Source organism: Macrotis lagotis, chromosome 1 (assembly GCF_037893015.1).
Source record: "Macrotis lagotis isolate mMagLag1 chromosome 1, bilby.v1.9.chrom.fasta, whole genome shotgun sequence".
Classification (NCBI taxonomy): domain Eukaryota; kingdom Metazoa; phylum Chordata; class Mammalia; order Peramelemorphia; family Peramelidae; genus Macrotis; species Macrotis lagotis.
In genome coordinates, this window is record NC_133658.1 from 231205967 (window position 1) to 231232888 (window position 26922).

A 26922-nucleotide genomic window follows, 5' to 3' on the forward strand; every position below is an offset into this window, starting at 1 on the left:
TACTGCCTGTTTTTACTGGCTACTTACAAACTTACTTTACCAACTTCTTGGGGTGCAGAGAGATCAAGGGGACCAGAACAAGATAAAATTTTTAAACAAGTTCTCTATCCCAACACCATCTCAGAAAAGGGTAAGTAGGCAGCCAGAGTGCTGAGAATATTCCTTCTTTATTTAGCAATATATTGCTGAATTAAATTTTACTCCAGGTAAATGTTTTTTTAAAGTAGCATTTTTATTTTTTTCATCCATATGTATATGTATATTCTTAAGTTATAAAATTTCCTTCTACCTCCCTTCCCAATCCCTTCCCTTCAGTAGTGAACAGTTAGGTTAGCACTGTGCATACATATTTTTGATAAACATATTTACAGATTAATCATTTTCATTATGAGGAATTAGGACTAAGAGAAAGAGATGCATAAGGGATAATTTTTATAGTGTTCATCATATTCTGAAGGGGTTTTTTTTGCTTGTTTAATTTTTTTCTTCCTCTGGATGGGGATAACATTATTCATATCGCATCTAATACAGTTTTCCTAGTTCTCTGAACTGCTGAAAGGAGCTGCTTCCATCAAGGTTGTTCTTCTCAAGATATTATTAATATGTACATTGTTTTAGTACTTCTGCTCCCTTCACTCAGCATCAGATCATGTTAACTCATTCCGTGCTTCTCTAGAGTCTGACCATTTATGGTTTCTTATAGAACAATAATATTCCATAGAATTCATGTACCATAACTTGTTTAGCCATTCCCCAATTGATGGGCATCCCCTCAATTTTAATTCTTTGCCACTATTTAAAAAAAGCACTTATGAATATTTTAGAATATGTGGAACTTTTCCTATTTTTATGAATTCTTCTTCATATAGGTTTAGAATTGGAATTGCTGGGTTAAAGGCAATGAACATTTTTAATGCTTTTTGGGCATAGTTCCATATTGGTTTCCAGAATGGTTGAATCCATTCACAACTCCACCAGTAATGCAGCAATGTCCCAATCCTCACACAACCTCTCCAACATTGATCATTTTCCCTTTAGCTCATCTTGGCCAATCTGATAGGTGTGGGGTGATGCCTCATTATTGTTTTAATTTGCATTTCTCTAATCAATAATGATTTGGGACATTTTTTCATATGATTTTATATATAGTTTTAATTTCTTCATTTGAAAACTGTCTATTCATATCCTTTGACCACTTATCAATTGGGAAATGACTTGTAACCTTTTAAATTTGATGCAATTCTCCATATATTTTAGAAATGAAACCTTTATCAGAATTCCTAGTTGTGAGGGTTGTTTCCCAGCTTTCTGCTTTCCTTCTAATTATGGCAGCATTGATTTTATTAGTGCAAAACCTTTTTTAATTTAATATAGTCAAAATCATTCATTTTGCAGTTTATATGGTACTCTATTTCTTGTTTGTTCATAAATTTGTCCCCTCTCCATAGATCTGATGGATCGAGTATTTCTTGGTCAATTAATTTATCTATGGTATTGCTCTTTATGTCTAAATCCATTTTGACCTTATTTTGTTATATAGTATGAGATGTGGATCTATACCTAGATTTTGTCATATTATTTTCCAGTTTTCCTCCAAATTTTTGTCAAATAGTGAGTTCTTATCCCAGTAACTAATGTGTTTGGGTTTGTTGTTCATACGTAGAAATACTAATGATTTATGTGAGTCTGTTTTTATATCCTGCTACTTTGCTGAATTTGTTCATTGTTTCAAAGAGTTTTTTTAGATGATTTTCTCAGGTTTTCTAAGTATATCATCTGCAAAAAGTAAAAGCTTTGCATCTTCATTGCCAATTCTGATTCTTTCCATTTTTCTTCTCTTTTTCCTACAGCTAGCATTTCTAATACTATGTTTAATATTAATGGTGAAAATGGACATCTTTGTTTCACCCCTGATTCTATTAGAAATGATCTGAGTTTATTCCCATTACATATATTATTTGTTGATGGCTTTAGATAGAAAATATTTATTATTTTAAGGAAAACTCCATTTATTCCTAAACTTTCTAGTGTTTTTAATAGGAATGGATGCTGTATTTTTATCAAAGGCTTTTTCAGCATCTATAGAGATAATTGCATGATTTCTTTTGGTTTTGCTATTGATATATTCAATTATGTTGAGTGTTTTCATAATACTGAAACATCCCTGCCTATCTGGAATAAATCCTACCTGATTTATGTATTCTCCTAGTAATAACTTGCTGTAATCTCATTGCTAAAATTTTATTTAGGAGTTTTTGCACCAATATTCATTAGGGAGATTGGTCTATAATTTTCTTTGGATGTTTTGGTTCTTTGTGGTTTAGGTATCAGCACCATGTTGATGTCATAAAAGGAGTTTGGTGGAACTCCTCCTTCTATTTTTTAAATTAGTTTATGTAGAGTAGGAATTAATTGTTCCTTAAATGTTTGGTAGAATTCACTTGTAAATCCATCTGGACCTGGAGACATTTTCTTAGGGTGTTTTTTGATAGTTTCTTCCATTTCTTTTTCAGAAATGGGGTTATTCATGTAATTTATTTCCTCTTCTGTTAATTTGGGCAGTTTATATTTTTGTAAACATTCATCCATTTCACTGAAGTTATCCAATTTATTGGCATACAGTTTAACAAAATAGCTCAGAATTATCTCTTTGATTTCCTCCTCATTGGTGGTTAGTTCACCCTTTTCTTTTTTGATACAAGTAATTTGATACTGATAATTCTTTCTTTTTTAAATCAGATTAACCAAATGTTTGTCTATTTTATTGGTTCTTTCATAATACCAACTCTTATTTTTATTTATGAGATCCATGGTTTTCTTGTTTTCAATTTTATTAATGTCTTCCTTGATTTGCAGAATTTCTAATTTGGTATTTAATTGAGGATATTTAATTTGTTCTTTTCCTAGTTTTTTAGTTGCATACTCAATTCATTGATCTCTTCTTTTTTCTATCATTTCACATAGACATTTAGAGATATAAAGTATGCCCTCAAAATTGGCTTGGCTGCATACCATAAATTTTCGTATGATGTCTCATTAGTTTCATTTTCTTTCATATTATTATTATTTCTATTATTTGCTATTTGATCCTCCCATTATTTAAGATGAAGTTATTTAATTTCCAATTAGTTTTTAGTTTATCTTTCTATGACCCTTTGTTACATGGAATTTTTATTGCATCATGATCTGAGAAGTGTATATTTATTATTTCAGCCTTTCTGCATTTGATTATAAAGATTTTGTGCCCAAGTACATGGTCTGTTTTGGTATAGGTACCATGTACTGCTGCAAAAAAGGTATATTATTTTCTATTCCCATATAGCTTTCTCCACAGGTATGTCCTAACTAAATTTTCTAAGATTTCATTCATCTTCTTAACTTCCTTTTTGTTTATTTTGTTTATTTTGTGGTAAGATTTATCTAGTTCTGAGAGGGAGATTGAGGTCCCTCATTATTAAAGTTTTGTTGTCTATGTCTTCTTGTAATACACTCAGTTTTTTCCTTTAGGGATCTGGATGCTATACCACTAGGTGCATATATGTTTAGAAATTATATAACTTCAATAACAATGATGTCTTTTTAAAAAATGTAGTTCCTTTCTTATCCCTTTTAATGAGATCAATTTTTACTTTAACTTTATCTGAGATCAGAATCGCTAAATTTGACTTTTTTAGTCAGCTGAGGCATAATATATATTTTGGTCCAATATTTTACCATCAATCTGTGTGCATATGTCTGCTTCAAATGTGTTTCTTGTAAACCACATATTGTAGGATTCTGATTTTTAATCCATACTGCTATCTTTTTCCATTTTATGGGACAGTTCATCCCATTCATATTTACAATTAAGATGATTAATTCTGTATTTCCCTCTATGCTATCTTTCTCTATTTATATTTTATTTATATTTTTCTCTTTCCTTTCCTCTTATTTCTATTTTATTCCTTTTCCCCCTCTGACTTTTCTTTTAAAGTTTAGCTTTCAGTTTATTTTCACTTATACTTTCACCTTCCTTTTTATTAGTCTCTTCTTCCCTTATCTTTCCTTTCTCTGTCCCCCCTTCCCTGTAGATTAGGATAAATTTTTAAACCCAAGTGGGAATGTATCTTATTCCCTTTCTGGAACAAATCTATTGAATAGAATTTACTCAGAGTTCATACTCTCCCTTCTTTCCCTATAACGTTATAAATCTTTCTGCCTGTTCACCTGATTTTATTTATCACTCTAGTACTAATAATCAGATATCTTCAATAACAGTTTGATTAATTGAGTACTGGATAAGATCATATTGTTATCAAAGTAGCATCATAGGTTAATTGCTTGATAAGTAACACATTGTCTCAAATTACATCAAATTATAATTATAATAACTTTTTACCTTACCACATTTCAAGTACCCTCCAAGGACACACAATCCTACTCATGAGCCAAAGTATCATCCTAAGCCAAATCATTTGTTGAACTATTTGTGCCCCTCATCCAGGCCCATTTTCTCTTACATTTTACCACCCCCAAGTGGTACCATCCAGGATACTTAACCCCTCATTAAGTGAAGCAGGGATTAAGTCAGACCTTGTTTTTATTAACTGAAAGATTCTTAAAGATTTCTAAGTACTGGGAGGTTCTGAAGGTCTCACCTGAGAACTTTGAAAATTATTGTAAGTTACAGAGACACTGACTTGGACCACCCAACTTTATGATGCCCTCATTAGAAAAAGTGCTAAGCTCTTGTCAGCACAGCAGAAATAAAGTGGGTCAAAGGATAATGAGATATTTAAATTTAAAGTTAACATTCCTGCTTTTCATCAGGGCTTTTTGTCTCTAACATAGTGATGTCATCTTGGACCTTTTCAATCGAGAGACCATACCCGACTATACCCATGTCCTTTAAGTCCAATCTCTTCAATTATATTTGACCCTTTATCCTAAGAGAAGTAAAGTTCTAAAGAATTAGAAGTGTTATATGTTCCCTTTTAGGGTTGTATACAATTTGACCAACATTTATTTTTATTTGTTTTGTTTTTTTCTTCCTTTTTTATTTGCCTTTTTATGCAACTCTTGAATCATGTATTAGTTGATTGAATTCTCTGTTCTGTTCCAATCTTTGTGACAGAAAATTCTGGAAGTCATCTGTTTCATTAAACATTCATCTTTTCCCTTGACAGTATGCTGAATTTTGCATATACCCTGCATTTTGCAGGGTAGTATATTCTGGGTTGTAATCCCAGGTCCTTTGTTTTCTGATATGTGATATTCCAGGTCTTCTGATCCTTCACTGTTGAGACTGATAGGTCTTGTATGAGTCTGATTGTGTTTCCTTTGTATTTGAATTGTTTTCATTTTGCAGCTTGCAATATTCTGTCCTTTCTTTGAGAGTTATGGAATTTGGCTATAACAGCCCTTGGAGTTTTTGACAAGGGGTCTCTTTCTGGAGGGGTTCTGTGGATTCTTTCAATTGTTATGTTGTTTTCTTTTTTAAGCAGATTTGAACAGTTTTCCCTTATATTTTTCTGCATGCTGTTTTCCAGCTTCTTTTTTTGATCTAGGTTTTCTGGTAGTTTGATGATTCATGGATTGTTTCTTCTGGATCTATTTTCCAGGTCATTTTTTTTCCCTAAAAGATTCTTTATACTTTCTTCAGTTTTTTCATCCTTTTTATTTATTTTTTTTTTAATTTTTTTTTAGGTTTTTGCAAGGCAAATGGGGTTAAGTGGCTTGCCCAAGGCCACACAGCTAGGTAATTATTAAGTGTTTGAGACCAGATTTGAACCCAGGTACTCCTGACTCCAAGGCCGGTGCTTTATCCACTGTGCCACAGCCTTTTTATTTTGTTTGATTGAATCTTATAGTCTTGTAGATTCATTGGTTTCTATTTGCTCAATTCTAATTTTTGGAGTTTTATTTTCTTCAATTACCTTTTATGCTTCCTTTTCAAAGGTATTGAATTCTCTGGTCAATTTTTCATAATTTTCCTGCATGACTCTCAATTCTTTTTTCCACTTTTCTTCTCCCCCTCTTCTTTGGTTTCTAAATTCTTTTTTAAGCTCCTTGATGAGCTTTTGTATTTGAGTTCAATTTATAGGCTGTTTTGATACTTCCCATGAGTGATTTTTCACTGCTTTCTTCTTCAGATATAGCATTGTTTTTATCTTTGTCTGTAAAGTATGTTTCTATAGTGAGCTCTTTTTTAGTTTTTTTTTGCTCTAGTTCTGCTCCTGGGGTATAGGGAGTATAGACCCAAGCTTTTTTTTTTTTTACTATGGCTGTGATCTGATCCCTGGCTTGTCCCTGACCAATATGTTGCCTATGCAGTCCAAGCCTTGCTTTTGCAGAGGTTTGTTTCCTCCTTTATGTGCAGGTTGTGACTTAGCAATGGCTTGTTCCAAACCCAGTCCTGTCCTTTGCCACAGTGTTCCCAGGATTCAGACTTTGTTGGGGTTGGGATCCTCCCTCCTAGTTTGCTAACTAACTGTGGGGACCTCTGCTATTGTTAAGCCATCAGGACCTGGATTGCACTGTGACTAAAAGTCTGCTGCTGACTTTCCCTTGCTCTCCCACTTCCTGGACTTTACTTTCCCTGTTCCCCCAAAGAGACAGTCCTTCACTAAAGATCCTCCATGATGTCTACCATTGAAAACTTCTTTGAATCTTCTCTTTTTATTGAAGGATTCTGTAGCTTGAATGTTAGAATAGAGTCTTCATTTATGTTTGTTAGAAAAAGGCTGTAGTATCATGCTAGTTTCATTGAGCCATCTTGGCTCTGACCTGGAAGTCCCAGGTAAATGTTTCTTGAAGAGTCTTGTGGTTGGTTGGTCTTGGTAAATGGATAACAGAATCATAAATTTTGAGATTTGGGGGGTGACTTGAGCCTTTATCTAGTTCAACCCCTATAAACAAAGCATGCTTTAGTATAAGAGACTCAAAAGTGGTCAACCAGCTAAAGATTTCCAAGGAGAGGAAACCTATCATCTTTCATGAAAACCAATTCCACTTTTAAAAGTCTGTAAGTATTAGGATGTTTTTTTTATTTGTTTGATAGTATCAAGTCTAATAATTTGGTCTCTGCAGCTTCCATCCATGTATTTTGTTCTACCCTCTGGAACCAAAAAAAAAATTCTAATTCCTCTTTCAAATGACATTCTTTAAATATTTGAAGACCATTATCATGATACCCTGGGTCATCTTCAAACTCAATTTCTTCATCTAATCATTGTTCAACATGAACTTCAACCATACTGATTGTCTTCATTTGAGTATTCTCAAGAGGATCAAATATTTTTTAGTATTAGAACTGAATCAGTACTCCAGATGTGTATTGGCAAAGGTAGTTTGATACTTTCATCATCCTTTTCCATCAAACCATATCCTTCTTAATTCATCCCAAGATTGGATTAATTTTTTAACTGCAATATCATGCCATTGACTCATATTAATATTGCAACAAACAACAAAAATAAGATAGTTTTTAAGAAATGCTCTATGGGGGCAGTTAGGTGGCATAGTGGATAAAGCACCAGTCCTGGAGTCAGGAGTACCTGGGTTCAAATCCGGTCTTAGACACTTAATAATTACCTAGCTTTGTGGCCTTGGGCAAGCCACTTAACCCCATTTGCCTTGCAAAAAAAAAAACCCAACCTAAAAAAAGAAATGCTCTATGATCTTGCCTCACTATTCTGTAACTGAGAGGATTTGTGTTCTCTTCCCTTCTGTGTTGTCTTGTTTGTACTCAAATACAGAACTTTAATTTATCCCTATTGAATTTCATCTTCTTAGATTTTTTACCGATTTTCATCTCTACCAGTATCTTTTTGAATCTTTATCAGGTCATCCAATGTTTCAGCTATATCTTTAAATTTGTCATCTGTGAATTCAATTAGCATGTCATGTATTTCATTTTTCCAAGTTATTAATTAATATGTTCAAATGATTAAATATTTGGATCCTGCTGCCATATTTTCATTGAATTTTAACTACTCTGAGAGTTGAACTTAGCTATCAAATTGTTCTGAATCTGTAAAATTAGATTATCATCTAATTCACATTATCCTTCCTTTTCTACATACACAAAAAAAGTATAGTGCCAAAAGCTTTGCAGCAACGTGAGTAAATTACATCAGGAATATTCATTCCACTCATAAACGATTTCAGTAATCATGAACAAATGTAACAAACATAGTAAATTTGTTTAGTTTGGCATGATCCACTGATGAATCCACACTAGTCCTTTATAATTACTTCTTCCTAGTCTCTGTTTCACTAAATATCTCTTTAATGAAATTTGCTAGAATTTTTGCAGGAACCAGAATCTATTTCATTGATCTATTGGCACTTAGACTCTGTAATTTTTTTTCCATTTTTTGAAAATCAAGACATTTACCTTTATTTTATGAGATCTCTCTTAGTGTCTATTTTATTCAAAATATCACTGACAGGGGCAGCTAGGTGGTACAGTGGATAGAGCACTGGCCCTGGAGTCAGGAGTATCTGGCTTCAAATCCATCCTGACATTTAATAATTACCTAGCTGCGTGACCTTGGGCAATATACTTAACCCCATTGCCTTGCAAAAAAAGCCCTAAAAATAAAAATAAAAAAAATATCACTTATGGAAAATTGGCAAATACATCTATCAATTATTTCAGTACCTGAAGATAGAGTTTATTTGAACCTGGTGACTTAAGTTTATTATGGTGACTTATTTCCTTACTCATCCTGAGTATCAACTCCCTGTTAGTAATTTTTATTTTATCATTTCAGTGTAATGGTTTGCTTCTATTCAAAGTTCATAGAAAAAAAATGAAAGTTAAGCTGCTCTGCATTCTGTGCATCATAAAAAATCATCATCTCACCCACTCCAAAAAAAGATCCTATTTTAAATGTACAAACCGCTTTTTCACACTTTTAGCTTGTCTTATCAAACTTAACTTCTGAGTTTCTGTGTTGCTGATATTATTTTCTAAAGGAAGTGTTTATTATTTTTATTCATTTTTATTTGTTCTTTTAGATAAAAAAGATAAGGCTTTGTTTTTAAGCCATTTTCTAAACACTTCTTTTAAAGATATAAGTTGATTGGAGAGTTACCTGTGCAGTCACATTGATCAGATAAATCCTAATTTTACCCTTTATAATTGAAATTTTTTTGTATATTCATGTTTTCATTTTTGATTATCTTTCAAATTATTTTGGACTGACTTTCCCAAAATTTTGTTCCATATGTTTTGCCTTTATTTTCTTTGAATCTTTTGAAATCAGCTTTCTCCAAGTCTAGGATATATGTTAGGATAGCTAAGTGGCACAATGTATAGAATACCCATTACTGGAATCAGGAAGAGTTCTCTTACTGAATTAAAATTTGACTTTAACCACATTACCAATTACCTTGAATAATTCACCTAACCCTGCTTGCTTCAGTTTCCTCAGAGAAGAAAATGCAAACTCTTCAGAATCTCTACCAAGAATATCCTAAATGGGGTCTTGAAACGTCAGACATAGCTGAAAATGACTCATCTGAAGGGTACATACATACATACATATATATATATATATATATACACTCACTGTTACTAACTCTAGAATGAAATTATTGTTTGCCCTCCCCATCTGCCCCTAATGTTCTCATCATTTTCACTTTCAATAATCAGTCCCTCGCTGTTAGTGAGAATCATATCCAGAATAGAATTTTTCTTTGTTGGTTCTTTCAACTTTTGAAGGATTCAATAATTGCTAAAGTAAATTAAGAAATGATTACTTTCTCTGCTGTTGACAGAGATAGAGAACTCCAGTGAATGTAAGTATAATTGAAGTCCTTCAGCATTATGATACCATACCAATGTCAGGCTTAAAATTTGTTGCCAATATTTTCCTTTTTATCCAGTTATTCTTTAATATACTCAACAACAACAAAACACTGCTCTTTCTCCCTCCTTGGACATTCATCAAGATGCTCTCCATTATGTTGTCTCCCTCTTTTCATATTCCCTCAGTTGAAAAGGCATACTCTATAATATTACTCCCCTTTCCATCCCATTTTTGCAACCTTATTTCTTTAGAATAAAGAATACCCAGAACCATAATCCTGCCCATGAGTTTCATCTTACCAAGTCTAATTAATATTTGTCAGTTCAAATGTTCATTCTACTATTAAGCTATACCTTTTTGTCATTTTGTATCGTGCCTCATTAATTGAGGCTTTATGTATTTTTGTATGGTGCCTCATTAACTGAGGTTATATATATTTTTCTCCTATCTCTTAGAATTTGTCTCCTGCAAATTTTTGTTCTCAGCAGGTGTTCATTCTTTATGGCTACTCTCTACACTATGTAACTTGGCACATATACATAGGTGTTCTCCCTCCTCTATCCTTTTTGTTTATTTGTTTAAATATCTCTTTAAAGGCTTCTCAGTAGGGGCTTTGTAATCATGTTTTTGAAAATCTGAGCTGAAAGACTGCCTTGAACTTAAGGTAACTTTTGAAGGTTCGGTGATTAAATGGGACCTCTGTTGCATCTTCACAGATAATTTCTTTAACAAAAGAATCTGAAGATGCAAAAATTGCAAACACTGGAAAATGTTTTTGTTTTTAACTGTATCATAGGCTACCAATGACCAAGGTCTCAGTCATTACAAACTCATCTGTCTCTGTGAAGTCAGATCATAAACTGATTAAAGATTGAATATGTGACAAATCAGAAGAAAGACTATTCAAGGGAAGAAAACACTATTTGAAATCAATGACATCAATAAATCTTTTTAGAATAACAAATTAGAAAAAAAAGGAAATCTCTAAAAAGAAAAGTGTAGCCCCTCATCACCATTTCTTAGAGAAGTTTTAGTGGCGGGAATTAGTTGCCACAATGAATAGGTTGATATAGCCTAGAAACTTCCTCAGTTCTCCAACCTCTGATCTTTTTGCTGAGTGAACAACTACAGGAGCCAAGAGGAATACTGCTTTCATTATAAATACAAACTAAGTTACATATCATTATAAAGAAGGAGGTTAGAAGACTGAAATCATATTGAAACAATAGAAAAGGATATTAGCTTAATGTTACATTGAAACAACTAACTTTTCATAATAAACTAGCTCAACTTTTTATATATAGATGCCTTTGTGTTTATTTGTGAATATACACATATATGTATAAAATACATGCATATATTTATAGACATAAAATTACATGTGATTCTCTATGTACATGCACATATGTGTATAAGTACCCATGAATAATTATACAAATATATATGCATATCTACATGGATGTAATAAACACATGTTTAAACCCATTTCTTCATGTATACATATCTATGTATGTTCATAGATATATAGATTTCTATGTATATACATAAACTCAATTTACATAGTTGATAATATATGTATATATACAAACATATGTGTAAGTATAATGAATGTGTGTATAAAATGCATGTGTGTATTTTTACATGCATGAGTGTAATAAATACATGCATACATGTATGGAGACGTGCATGTGTATGTGTGTGTATATGTTTTTACACTCATAATCAACATAATAACTGAAGCAGCCAGACTTGTAGATTTCTTTTTTTTAAGTTTTTTTTTTTTTGCAAGGCAATGGGGTTAAGTGGCTTGCCCAAGGCCACACAGCTGGGTAATTATTAAGCATCTGAGGTTGGATTTGAACTCAGGTCCTCCTGACTCCAGGGCTGGTGCTCTAACCACCATACCACCTAGCTGCCCCTTAGATTTGTAGATTTGTCACTGAGTTGGATAATTTGGAGACAGGTTATCTTATCCAGACTCCTCTTGTCTCTCTAGTTGTGTGGATACAGTCAGTATATACACCAAGCACAGGACTATTCTATAAGAAAATGATTGTAACAGAATGTCACAACTGAAAAATGCAGTTGGTTCAGTTGGCCATAGTTCCTCTATCTGAGCCTCAAGTTGGCAAAGAATGACAGGTATGACATGGATGTCTTGATGATTAAATCCTTCAACCATGCCTCTTGATCTTTTAATCCTCTGGCCATGTTCCTGATATGACCAGAACTAAACACTGGAAAGCTCAGTTCAATTTTATGTCTAATGTATACCTTTTCAGGCATACATTTCAGTTGGGTGGTACAGTAAACAGAGGTCAGAACTGGAGTCAAAAAGACTTCAGTTCAAATCTGGCCTCAGATTCTTACTAGCTGTGTGAGTCTGAGCAAGTCACTTAACTTTGTTTGCTTCGGTTTCCTCATATGTAAAATGATCTGGAGAAGGAAATGGCAAGCCCCTGCTTTATCTTTGCTGAGAAAACCCTAAAAGGGATCCAAAAGAGTAAGGCATTACTGAAACAACTCAATAATAACCAAAAATGTCTTATATATCATTTGTTTTTATTGAATCCTTTAATGAAATCTAGTATGACAACAAGTAAAGGATCAAGTTAATGCTATTTTCTTTTTAATTTTCAATTTTGAACAGTGTTCACAGTATCATTTGTGGCAAGCAGACTACCCGATGCTGGTTGTGAGTCATAATAACATCTCCTGCCTTTCTATCCTATTCCCTGCAGGAACCACGGTGATGCGTATGACAGCCTTTGATGCTGATGACCCTTCCACAGACAATGCCCTCCTGCGCTACAACATTCTGCAGCAGACTCCTGACAAGCCATCTCCCAACATGTTCTATATTGATCCCGAGAAAGGAGACATCGTCACCGTGGTGTCACCAGCGCTGTTGGACCGGGAGGTAAGTTCAAAGTCATCAACTTGCTGCTGAAAAGGAGTGTTACAATATTCCCAGCATGAGATAATGATGTGAAGTGGAAGAGTGGTAGTGAGATGAGAGAAGAAACAATGACTGGAAGAGGCATTTCAAATGAAGAATCGGTATCTTCATCCTAATTTCCCCTGGGCCCTCCCTATTGGTCTTCAATCCCTGTATCCTCTTATTGATAATGAAGAATAGTCTGCAGCAGTTTTATTAAGGTTTTTCCTCCAAACCTCACTTTATTCTATACTTTCTAGCCTCCTTCACTGTTTTAAATGAGATTAAAGTCAGATCATATAAAAGCCTTCATCTATTCTCTATAAGCAATTTAAAATGCATATTTAGCTGTTCTCTTCTCTTCTTTCCCTCCTTTCTGAAATGGGATGTCCTTTATCCTTTTCGGATAGTCAGATAAGAGTCAGTTCATTGACATCTATTAGGTAAAAATTACTTTGTCAAACATATTGTGATAAGCACTTGGAATACAAATACAAAGAAAAAGAAAAATTGTGCCTGTCCTCAGGGACATTGCTTTCAAATGAAGTCACATATAAAAGGAAGGTGAAACCAGGAGCTGGAGCCTTGTAGGGGAATTACAGAGTACAGGTTAAAGCGACAGGAATATCTTCTATAAATCTAGGCTCTGATACAAAACATTGATTTAGAGGAAGAGGTCCAAAAGGATCCAGTGTGTAAATTTAAAGGCCAGAGTGACTTTCAGGATGAAGATCTGGAGGAGGGTATGGGAAGCCTGTAGCACAGTTAATCTGAAGAAGTTGAGTCTTATGGTACATCATCTTAGTCCTTGAAGGATCTTTAATAGAAGCAGGATTCTGATGATAATCCCATATTCCTGAAAGAGAGCTGAATTCACCAAAGTTAACAACATACTTAAAGGACATGGACTTTCTGACCAGAGACATATATTTCACCCTAAGGAGTTAGAAGACTTTATATAACAAATTTATAAGAATAAAAGCCACTCCTCAATTAATAAATGGTCAAAAGACAGTAGTTTTCATATGAAAAAACTTAAAGCTATTCTCAGTCATATAAAAATGCTCTAAATCACTAATTATTAGAGAAAGGAAAATAAAAACAACTCTGAGATACAACCTCAGACTTATAAAATTGACTAATATGACAGAAAAGGAAAATAATAAAAATTGAAAGGGGTATTGGAAAATTGGGATAATAATGCATTATTCATGGAGTTGTGGACTGATCCAACCATTCTGAAGAACAATTTGGAACGATGCCCAAAGGGCTATAAAACTTTGCACACCCTCATATCCAGTAATATTAATACTAGGTCCCAAAATGATCATAAAAGTAAAAAGGACATACATGTATAAAAATATTTGGTGGTGACAAAGAATTTGAAATTGAGCAAATGTCCCTCAATTGGGAAATGATTGAATAACCTGTTGTATATGACTATAATGGAATGCTATTATTCTATAAGAAAAGATAAACAGGTGGATTTCATAAAAAAACTGGAAAAACTTGTATGAACTGATGCTGAGTAAAGTGAACAGAACGATGACAACATTGTACACAGTAAAAACAAAAATGTATGATCATAGTTCTCAGAAATCCTGTAATCAAAGACAATTCTAAAAGCTTTGTGATGAAAAATGCTATCCACATACAGAGAAAGAACCATAAAGTCTGAATGAAGATCAAAGCATACTATTTTCACTTTTTTATTTTTGTTTTTTTCATTCTCATGTTTTTTCCCTTTTGTTCTGATTTTTCTTTCATAACATAACTGATATGGAAATATGGTTAGCATGATTGTACATATATACACTATATAAGATTGATTTCTGTCTTGGGGTGAGGAAAGGGAAAGGAGGATCATAGAAAAATTTGGAATTCAAAATTTTACAAATATGAGTGTTGGAAACTATCTTTACATGCAATTAGCAAAAATGGAAAGGAAGGAAGGAAGGAAGGAAGGAAGGAAGGAAGGAAGGAAGGAAGGAAGGAAGGAAGGAAGGAAGGAAGGAAGGAAGGAAGGAAGGAAGGAAACATTTATTAATACCAATCACGCTGAGCACTTTATAAATATTATCTCATTTGATTTTCACAACCAACAGGATAAGGTGTTATGATTATCTTAACTTTACAGTTGAGGAAACTAATGCAGAGAAAAGTTAAATGATTTACCAGTGGTTAAAGCTTGCATCTTTGGCTGATTTGAACTCAGGTTTTTCTGACTCCAGATTCTGCTGCTATCCACTTCACCAATCCAGTTACTAATTGTGGTTGCATGAGAAGAGCCCATTCACTTCAATCCAGACTCAGAGCTTTCTATGGTTTTGACTTCTGCCAGAGGCCCAGTTTGCTTGACCTTTGAGACAGTCAGTCTAATCCAAATTCAATGCAATAAACTGCTAAATGCCAGATCCTATGTCTAGAAATACAATTTGTAAAACTAAACAAAGCCCCTGCCCTCATAGGGCTTATAAAAGAAAAAAAGACAATTCACAAATGGAGACAGAAAAATGAGGGTGGGGGAATGGGACACCTGGAGGGATCTTGTTCATTGACACCAGACAAAGCAACAAACACAAAGCATCCACAGTATCTTTCCCTTTAATACTCTTCCTTAACATACCTTTCTCTCTTTTGCCTTCCCTCCATTTCTTTTTCATTTTCTCCCCTTTTCCCTTCTCCTCTTCCTATGCATGTCACTTCAGTCATGACATACCAGTACTGACTAAACCCAAAGTTTTGAAGTCACCTCCCAAATCATGCCTTGATATATGTGTTCAAATAGTACCTCATATCTACCTAGATGTGGGCCCCATCATGTTGCCCAGGACAAGGTGGACTTTGCCACCATTTTGAAAAAAAAATTCTTATACTCTAATTTTTTCTGAAGGGATCATCCTATTTTTCTCTTAATTTGCATTCTTAACCTTCTTACAGATATAAACTATATCTGATTCTCTCTTTCTTCTTATAAGTCCTTATAAGGTGACTTTCATTTTCAATATTCTAATGATTTTTTTTCCTGAGAGTTCACAACAGCTTTCCCAGTCCTCATTCTTTTTCATCTTTCAGTAGCATTTAATTTATTATTATTGACTTTCTCAAAATTTCTTCCTTGCCCTCCACAATTTGTTTCCTCTACTGGATCTCTCTTCTACCCCTGAAATTTACATATGGATTGACTTTCATATGTAAATTTTATCCTCAGTACCTTTATATATTCTTCCTTTACTCTTCCCAAGTGGAGTTTTCCCACTTCAAGTGTTAATCTTGGAGCTGGGAAGACCTGAGTTTGAATATTGCCTCAAACACTTACTACCTAAATGACTCCACTGGGTAAATTGCTTAACCTGTTTAGCTCTCAATTTCATTATTAAATGGAATAATAGAACCTATCTCACTGGGTTATTTTAAGGATTAAGCAATCTAAGATATGTACCATGCTTCTAGAAACTTGAAATACTATACTAAAATTAATTATTGTTATCAATATTATTTCAATATAATTTATTCTAAGATCTCTATCTTCTACACTGAGTTCTAATCCTGAATCCTTAACTTACAATAGTACACTGTTCTGAATGTTTTCTGTTGAAATTTCAAATACACCAGACATAAGATCCTTCAGTTTCCTACAATAACCAGCTTTGCCTCAATAATACTCTATTTCCTTATTATTGTCTCATGTACCCAAGTTTTAAATCTTTAAGGCATTATTGACTTTCCATCCCTCAACCTTCAGTCTAATCATGTTCAGTCAGATGAAAGGGAAATTGAGGTCATCAAGTGCCAATCTCTGATTTTACAAATGAGAGCCTTAAGCCCAAAAAGGTTAAGTGACTACCCAGTCACACACATACACACACACACACACACACACACACACACACACACACACACACACGTGTGTTTATAGATATAGATATAGATAGATGTATATGTGTATATATGTAAATATGTGTGTATATATGCATAAATATATATTACTATTCACAGTGTTGCTAGCCTTCTAGTGGGCCTCATAGTCTTCATTAGATATCATTTTTCTGTCTTGCTGATAGAAATGGTTCAGCTGGAAATGGAATCTCTGCAGACCATGTTGGCTGAAATCTATGCTGACTCTCTGGGTTTGTTAAAAATTCTTTGTAAAGTGCTGCCATGCTATTTTAACTTAAAGTCTTTACTCGTATACTGTTGCAAGCTCTTTTATTTTACTTTTAATTAAATTTTTATTGATTTTTATTTTTATAGCACCATCATTTCTCAAAATATCCCTCTCTTCCCTCTTCCAGAAAACTATTCTTTATAACAATTTTTATGAAGAGAAAGAATAAAAAAAAGACAGTTCAGGGAAAAAAAAAAACAACATTCATACTAAACAACACATCAACCTAGTCTGACATTAGAAACAGAATTCCACCCTCATAATTCTCCACCTCTGCCAAGGAAGATCTAAGCTGAAATTCTAAATCTCTTCTTGAATGCAAACTTTGGTCACTATTACTCATATCAATGAGATTTGGGTTTTATATTGCATTGATTCTTTGTATTAATTGTGCTATATGTGATTTGAATGATTATAATAATATGTATTTTTATTTGCCTGTTCTGCTTTTTTAAACATTGAATTCATTTATACAGGTCTTCCCATGCTTCTCTTTATTCTACACCATTGGTGTCAAACTCAAAAAAAAAATGCCTGCATCAAGCTATATAAAAATATATCTGTGAATCACATATTGACTTGAAAAATATATTAAAATTATCTATTTTCTATTGTATTTTGCTTAGTTTGTGAAACATTTCCCATTTGCATTTTAATTTGGTTTTGTTGCATTTGGAAATTTGACAGCTCTCATCTTCAAAACCTCTATTTTATGCACATTCGTTGTTTCTTATAGAGCAGCAATATCCCATTGATATAATTTAACACAATTTACTAAGTCATTTTAAAGATATCTACTTTTTGTTTTCTCTTCTATTTTTTTTACTAATATATTGAAGTATAGCTACCAGTGGTCTAAGGTATCTGGAATTGTTCTTTTCATCAGTGACCTCTTTATAGTATATATGCCTAGCAGTAAAATCTGAGAGACAAAGAATATAGACATTTTAGCCACTATTTTTACAAAAATATTATTTTCCAGAATCCTAGGATCAATTCATAGCTCCATCAGTAGCACTTTTAACAAAAGCAGAAAATCTTTTGCTCTCTACCAAGCAAAAACATTTTCCTGCTTTGCCTTATATTTATCCATATCCTTAACAGAAGTTTTTCAACCCTTGTTTTCAACCTTTGTTTCTTCAAAACAAAGATCAGGCTTATCCCAACTAGTTAATGTGGTTTGATTTTTTTTTTCCTTAGTATTCTTCTTAGTCCAGCAGCTAAGACTCTTAGCTTGTAGTCAAAGACCTTGCTACTAGTTCTTGGTGAATTCCATATTTCTCATTATTTTCTTCTTAGACAATGGTATAAATGAATGAAAGAAAAACCTGCTAGAATGAAAGAAAACTGTAGATTTTTATTAATGAATCCTGCAGGATATGGGTACCTTGCCTGACATGAGGCATGAGGTGGCATTCAAACATCAGGTAGTTTATAGTCTTCAGAAACTCTTTCCTCTCCCTTTTGGATTTTCAAAGGCTCTCAGAGTTTGAGTTATAATCTAAGAGTTCCACCTGTTCCATGACATGTCTCTAATATGATCTCCCCCCATATCATATGACACATGATATGATGATGAACCCCAATCATTACCGGGTGGTGTGGGGATAATATTCAATTACCTAATTGCACAAACTCAGTTGCATTAGGTCAAAATCTCTGGGTCACTCTTGACCAGCTGAGGACTAGACTTTTCTAATCTTGGGTTTGTCATCTCTGGAATGGGATTAGGAAAACTCTTCCAATTTTGTGATTGGCTGGGCCATTCTCCCTTTGTAATGGATTCCCTAGGGTCCCCCTCCACACCTAGTGAAGACCAACACAGAGGACAAAACCATAAGAACAGATAAGGCTATTTTTCAACTAACTTCCAACACCTCTGGGGTGTTTGCTGAGACAACCAGGGTTAAGTGACTTGCTCAGGTTCACCCAACTAGACAGTATATGAGGCTGTATTTGAACTCAGATACTCCTGACCCCAGAGCTTATCTCTATCCACTTTTCCACATTGCTATCCTAGTTCCCCAAATTTTTAAAATCTATGATGCTATTTTTCTCCACCGTATATGGGTGGGTAGAGACAAAAATAAAGTTACAAACAAGGCAAGTCGGCAAGATCTATGTCTTAGGAATTTGTTTAGCCACATTCTTCAGGTATAACTGGTAACATGAAAATTGTGTGGATATTTATCCATGCCCATACAAGCAAATATGTGTATATACTATAGTTAGATCCAATCTAAAAAAAATTATTAAGTACCTTGTACATGCAGGACACTGTTCTAAGAATTGGAGACAGTTACTTAAAAAGAAAGGCTGGTCCTTTGTTCAAGGATCTCACAAACAAATGAAGAGAAGCGACACACAAAAGAAGGTAGCAAAGGAGGAGTTGGGGAGACCATGGGATCTCATTCAGTGGAATTAAGACCAGGCAGAACAGCAGTTGCAGAATGGTATGGGATATACAAATACAGACACATACTACATATAATAAATTAGTATTTATAGAATGCTTACTATATAACCTGTCCTGTGTGAAATGCATAACAAATATAATCTCATTTGAGCCTCAAAGCAACTATGGGAGGTAGGTGCTATTATCTCCTTTTATGGATGAGGAAATGGAGGCAAGAAGAATCAAAGTGACTTACCCAAGGGCACACAGATTAGTCACTAGTTGAGAACAAATTTTAATTTAGGACTTCTTGACCCTGGGACCAGCACTCTGTTCATATTCACAGAAAAAGAGAGAGAGGGAGAGTCAGATAGACCCACAGATAGAAGTCAGAGATAGACAGAAAGACAAACAGAAACAGAAAGATACATAGGGAGAGACAGGGAAACAGAGTCAGAGAGAAACAGGAAGGGAGATAGAGAGGGAAAAAGAGAGACACAGAGATATCAAGACAAAGAGAGACAGACAGACAGACAGATGGAGACAGAATCAGAGAGAAATCACAAGGGCAAGCTCATTATCTCTGATGTTTACTTAGCCATATTTCTCAGTACCTTAATATGTAGGTGCTAACATGAAAATTTAAACATATAGATATTCAGATATTCATATACATTAACATATCCAATTACTAGTAAATGTATATATGTATACACACACACAGACACACACACACACACACACACACACACACACACACACGCACACACGCACGCACAAACACAAGCACAGCAATAATTGAAGCCAAAAGACTTGGATTTAATTCCAAAAACTGTGATGCTAAGAATTCATTTAACCATTCTTTGACTCAGTTTATCCATGTGTAAAATTGGAATTCATAGTCAGAAGTTCTGTTGGTTTGTATGTTGAGAAATGGATATTATTGGTTAGTATTTTTAAAAAAAATATGGTTGAATTAATTCACATTGTCCCAAGTTGGTCCCCATTTTATCATCTTCTTGCTTCCTCTCCTGAGGCTGTGAGAGGACAAAATTGTATTGTTTATAATGAAAGGGGTAGTATTGCAGTCTTGTTAATTACCTTTATCAGAGTCCCTAGGATAGGAAGCTAGATTTTCACAAAAGTAAACTGAAAGAACAACATCTCAGCATGTTATAAAGAATTCAGATTCTCTGTTCCATTCTCTCTGGTAAATGCTTGGGATACCTGGAAATTTGTATTGCATACATTAGAAATAGGGGTTTCTAATTTTTCTTTTCCTAAAATATACCATTCTCCCAAACCCTCTGTTTCTGTTTAAAGGGAGTGATGCTTGGGGCAGCTAGGTGGCACAGTGGACAGAGCACTGGCCTTGGAGTCAGGAGTACCTGAGTTCAAATCCGCCTCAGACACTTAATAATTACCTAGCCGTGTGGCCTTGGGCAAGCCACTTAACCCCATTGCCTTGAAAAATCTAAAAAAAAAGGGAATGATGCTTGAAGTCACTGAGACAGGACTGTCTCAAATTCTACAAAGAAAGGATACCTATAATCTCATTTCTGTGGTGGAAAAATATCTTTAAATGTCTTTCCTCTATCTTTCTTCATAGTAACCTACATAGGTCTGATCCATAAATATAGGTTTTCTATTCTTCTTCTTGGGAAAGTCATACATCCTAGTATATCCTGGTATATGTCTCTGTTTATATATAAATACACCCATCTCCTTCCTCCTTGGCCACTATATCATCTTCCCTTAAAGGTGAGGGGATAGGCCACCTCATTTCCTCCAGATCCTCCATCCCTATTACTTGCCATCATAATCAATAATATTATATTTATTATACTATTAATTATATTATATTAATACGAATTCACTTCAATAACAATAAATAGCATGGGGGCAGCTAGGTGGCACAGTGGATAGAGTACTGGGCCTAGAGTCAGGAGTACCTAAATTCAAATCTGTCCTCAGACACTTAATAATTGCCAAGTTGTGTGACTTTGAGCAAGTCACTTACTCTCATTGCCCTAAATAAAAAAAAAAAATTAGCATGAACTTTTAACCTAATTGGTCTTAGTATTAATCAGTGCTGTATACCATTTGGGAAGGGAAAGGGAAAAATTTGATGAATCATAGATGTCTGGTCCTATTTTGCTAACCTAAAATATTTGGACAGTCACTATTTACCAAACTAAATGCTTATACACTAGATAATTGGATGCCTTGGGCTTATTTTGGGTACTAAAGGGTTTTGAGTTCATAATCTTTTCATTTTGGTCTCTTCTAACTATAACAAGTGTATAATTATGGAAGCCAAATTAGCATTTCTACTCATAATACTACACAGCCCAAAGATAAACACAAATTAATGGAAATTGGAAAATCAATGGAAGTGAATAAGCAGAACTACTTTTCTATAAGGGTTTTCAGAGTTTAGTCTGATCTTTGCAGCATCATGGCTAGCTCAAGGAAAGGAACTGAGGTCAGAATCTATTGATTAGTGACCACATATTCAGCATGATTGCTGATAGAATAATACTGAATTGTAAGGTATAGATTTTCAAGAGATAAAGGCTATGTATCAAATTTTTCATGACTGTTTCATGAGGTTTGAAGACCACTTGCTATGGCCAGTAGACAGATATTCTGCTACCTGAACAAAGTTAGTTGTGATGAAGAATATACTGAAAATATTGGCACCTAATATTTAAACAGCTTTATCAAACTTCTCAAGAATATTATGTCCCTCAAACCAGAATCTTTGACATCATTATGAAATTCTATTTTATATTCAGTAGCATTCCAATCTTTACAAACACCCACTTAAAAATTTTCTCCAAATTTCAAGGATATTTTCATTTTTTGTAATATAAAAAGCACATTTGCATGATTAAAACTGATTTTTAAGTTGCTTCTGTTTGGGTGAGTTTAAAATCTTAATGCAAGGCCTGTGATCCCAGATGTGAAGCATTTCAAATATTCTGTGATAAGACAGAATTGGTATTTGATATGGAAAGGCAGATTTAGATCTGAATATTGGGAAGCTTGGTTTTTTGTTTTTGTTTTTCTCTTTGTTTTTTAAAGACTCACCTAAGGAACTGTTCATATATGGCTTGGATTCCCCATATTTTCCTTAATTGTTAATTAGTGTTCTTATGGAAAGTTCTCAAGTTGTGGAAGACTCCAATATCAGAGTATAAATTTAAGTTTTTTTATTTTAGACTAAGTTTTTTTTCTTCTGTAAGGAGATTGAAGCTAGAGACATCCTGAATGGTTGGAATTTATTTTGAATGAAAGTGTTAATTCACGTTATTCTTTCCAGTATGTACTTTTTAAAATAAAAGTATTCGTGCTGGTCTTACACACATAAGGGAGTCAAAAAAATAGTTCTAATGCCTCAACCATTATTTATTTTTAAATGTATTTATTTATTTTCATAGATATGCATATATACACTTTTAAGTTATAAAATTTTCTTCCACTCTCCACACATCCTTCCTCTCAGTGGCAAGTAGTCAGGTTAGCATTGAACATCATATGTTGATAAACATGTTTACAGATTAATATTTTTTGCTATGAGGAATTGGGTTTAAAGGAAAGAGGTGCATGAGATAATTTTATAGTGTTCATCAGATTTTTGAAGGGTTGTTTTTGTGTGTGTGTGTGTGTGTGTGTGTGTGTGTGTGTTGTTTTGTTTTTGTTTTTTTCTTCCTGTGGATGGGGATAATATAGTCCACAGCCAGTCTGATAAAGTTGTCCTAGCTCTCCAGACTCCTAAGAGATACTGCTGCCATCAAGTTAGTTCATCTCACTCTTGTTGATGTGTACATTGTTTTCTTGGTTCTACCCTCTCTGCTCACCATCAGATCCCATAAGTCATTCCATGCTTCTCTAGAGTTTGATCTTTTATAGTTTCTTATAGAACAATAGTATTCCATAGTATTCATGTACCATAACTTGTTTAACCATTCCCCTATTGATAGGCATCTCTTTGGGCATGGTTCTATGGTTTCATATTGCTCTCCAGAATGGTTGAATCTGTTCACAACTCCACCAGCAATACATCAATGCCCCAATCCCCCCACAACCTCCCTAACATTGGTCATTTTCCCTTTTTTTCATCTTGGCCAATCTGATATGTGTGATCTTGACCAATCTTATAGAGGTGTGAACCAGTATTTTCAATATTTTAATTTTTAGATTTTTTTTCCTCTCTCCACCAGGAAGCTAGCAGGCTCAGTGAACAGAGTATAGACCCTGGAGTCAGGAAAACCTAACTTCCTGATTTTAAATCTTGTCTCAGACATGTACTAGATGTGTGACTGAGCAAGTCACTTAACCCTATTTGCCTCAGTTTCCTCATCAGTAAAATGAGCTGAAGAAGGAAAAGGCAAACTACTCATGTATTTTTGCCAAGAAAAAAACCAAATAGGGTCATAAACAATCAGACATGACTGAAATATCCAAACAACAAGGTATCTCTTCACAATCCCACTTGTTTCTGCACAGATGATTAAGTAACTGCCTTTGTAAAGGGAGAAAAGAATGGAAAGATTGATGATCTTCCCTTACTCAGAATTCTCTATTCTGCCATCTGAGAGAGAATATCATTATCTTGGATAAAGCATTGCATGGCATGAGAAGAATGGAGAACCACTGACTGTGTACTGTTGACCAGACACTGTATTAAATGATGGAAACACTAAGAAATAGAATTGGCATGATCCCTGACCTCAAGGAGCTCACATTCTGTTGAGGGAGACAAAATCTATATAACCATGTACATAAAAGAGATTGTATAAATGCTAGTAGATGTGTTTGAATCTGGTTTCATATACTTAAGTAACATCATATCTATGAATCTCAGTTTCCTTACCTACAAAATGATCAAATACAAATTTTTCAATGTAATCTAGCTTAAGGGACCTTGTCCAGCTAGTAAATGTCTAATGCCAGATTTGAATTCAAGTCCTCCTGACTCCAAAGCCAATACTCCAGCCCTAGCTACCCCTCTCATTTACAAAATGAGAAAATTGGATTCAATTACTAAGGACTCTTTTGGCTCCAAATCTATGATTGTGTAATCCTATGAAAGCAGTTTGGTTAGAAAGACTGAAATAGAAATGACTGCAAAGATTTGTGTCTCTCTGACACTATGAGAAGTTATTCATCTACAGTGATAGAGGAAACTATTTTTTTAATTTCCTGGTATCAGTAAAATCACAGAAGGAGGAGGAGGAGGAGTAGAGAGAGAGGAAGACAAGGAGGTGTAGAAAAGTTGGGGATTGTTTCTTATAACCTTTGTATCTTACAATTAGAAGTGAAATCAGAAGTCACTTAGACTAACTCAAAACTCAGAAATTTCTTTTATTAAAAGACATCTTTTGGAGAAGGTAGGTGGTATAGTGGATAGAGTATCAGCCCTCGAGGCAGAGGACTTGAGTTTGAATTTGACTTCAGATATGTGACCCTGGGCAAGTCATTTAATCCTGATTGACTAAACTACTAAAAAGTTTATGTAGCTGAGGAAACTGAAACTCAGACATTGTGTGATTGCCTCTAAAAATAAATAGTGTTTAAATCACCTTAAGTAAATAATAGATCTCTTGCTCTCTTCCTTCTAGATGGAGAGAGGGGCAATATATATATATACATATATATACATATGTATATATATATGTGTGTATAGAGATATATACAGCTACATACATGTGCATATATTCATATGAACATATATGAACAAAAAGGATAAAATAAAAAATAAAAACAGTTCAACAAAATTACATATATCTAATTAAGTTCAACAAGATATGCTGTGTTCTATATTCATAATCTACCATCTCTCCAAAGAGAGGAAAGTGTATTTTCATACCTCTCCTTTGTGCCTAGCTTAGAGATTATCATTCCAGCTTTCAATTTCAGTTTTGTTATTTTAGTTCATGTTGGCATTGTTGTAGTCATTGTGTATAATTTTCCTGATTCTCCTTTTTCTTTTTCACTTTTTATCAGTTCCTACTAATCTTCCCATTTTTTATAATTTTCTATTCATAATTTCTTATGGAACAATAATGATCACATCGCTTTTATGTACTAAATTTTATATAGACATTACCTGACCAATGGGCAACAATTTTGTTTCTAATCTTTGTTATTACAGGAAAAAACCTTGCTGATCAATGCCATCCTCATTTCTTCATCATCCCTCAGCTCACATATAAAATCATTTACCAAATATTAGTTTTTCTGTCTCTGTATCATCTCTAGTTAATGCTCCTTTCCCTCATTTCATACACCCACCACCTTCATCACCAGGACTATTAAAATAGACTTTAAATTGATCACTCTGACTTGTCTCTCCAGTTCATACTTCACTTGAGTAAAGTATGTCTTTTCCCTCCTTTTGATAGACTGTTGATTCCTTATTACCTTTAAGATCAACTATAAATTTCAAATTCATTACTACCTGACCACTTCCTAGCTTTTCAGTCTCTTTATGTGATACCCAGTCCAACCAGAACACTCAGGGATCTGGCCAAACTACCCTACTCAACATCCATCTTCCTTCTCTCTACATAACCCGGTTGCTTTCCCATTCTTAGAAAACTTTCCCTCCTGCTTTCTGCCTCTTCAAATGTTTGGCTAATTTAAATTCTTAAATTCTGGGACAAGTGTTGCATAAAACCTTTCCAGGTGCCTCCAAGCTACCAATATCCTTCTATCAAAGGTTGCATTATGTCAGTTTTAAGTCACTTGAATATACTGTATTTAACATATACTATCTTGCCCATTAGAATGGGGAAGGCTGAGACAGTTTTTTTTTAATTCTTTATATCTCCAGAACTCTGTACCATCCCTAGTACAAAACAAGTTTCAAGTAAATGACTATTGATTGAATGATTGTTCTAAAGATGCTGCTGTCATGTTTTTTCTTTATTTTTCTTACTATTTTTATATACCAAGACTAATGAGTAAAATTTTTCAGTGCTTATATATCTATTTTCTGCCTTCTCAATTTATGGGGAGGAAGAGGGGAAAAGGGAGAAAATCTGGAACTAAATATAAAAATAAGAAATTTGAAATAAAAATAGAGAAATATATATATATATAAACATGTATGTATGTATGTATATATATATTTATAATGCAGAATATTGAAACTCTTTGAGGAATGGGTTTAGCCATAAAATCTATGGGGTAAAGAGAATGAACATTTTAATAACTTTCCTAGAGCATTTCCAAATTGCTTTAGAATAGTTAATTCAAAGTTTTACCAAAGAATATTAATATGATTTGAACTGAAATTTTGTACTAATGATACAAATACAATAGATTATATGATTTCAGTATTGAAGCATATTTTTCAATATATTGTCCTTCTGTGGGTTCTACCCACTTAGCAAAAAATATTTGTATACTAAAGAATCTGATGCAACTGAACCCTGGAAAAGGAAAAAGTATCTATAATCAGTAGGATGGAAGAAGAGAACATTTATTGCGTGGATATTTTAAAGCAACAGATAAAAAGCTGAAAGGGCAAACCTCCAGTCTGGTAGGTTTTTATGCCTGTTTATTTGTTTTTAAAATGATCAATGCTACCATTGCCACAAAGCCTTTTGTTGAA

At 33.9% G+C, this 26922-nt stretch overlaps 1 protein-coding gene across 1 annotated transcript in view; it reads left to right on the forward strand.

Annotated features, from left to right (window-relative positions):
* Positions 1–26922, forward strand: part of CDH13 (cadherin 13) — a 1354681-nt gene that overhangs the window by 985023 nt on the left and 342736 nt on the right. The window contains exon 7 of the mRNA XM_074209753.1: positions 12539–12717. Coding sequence (XP_074065854.1) covers positions 12539–12717 — 179 coding nt within the window. The remainder of the gene's footprint in view (positions 1–12538; positions 12718–26922) is intronic.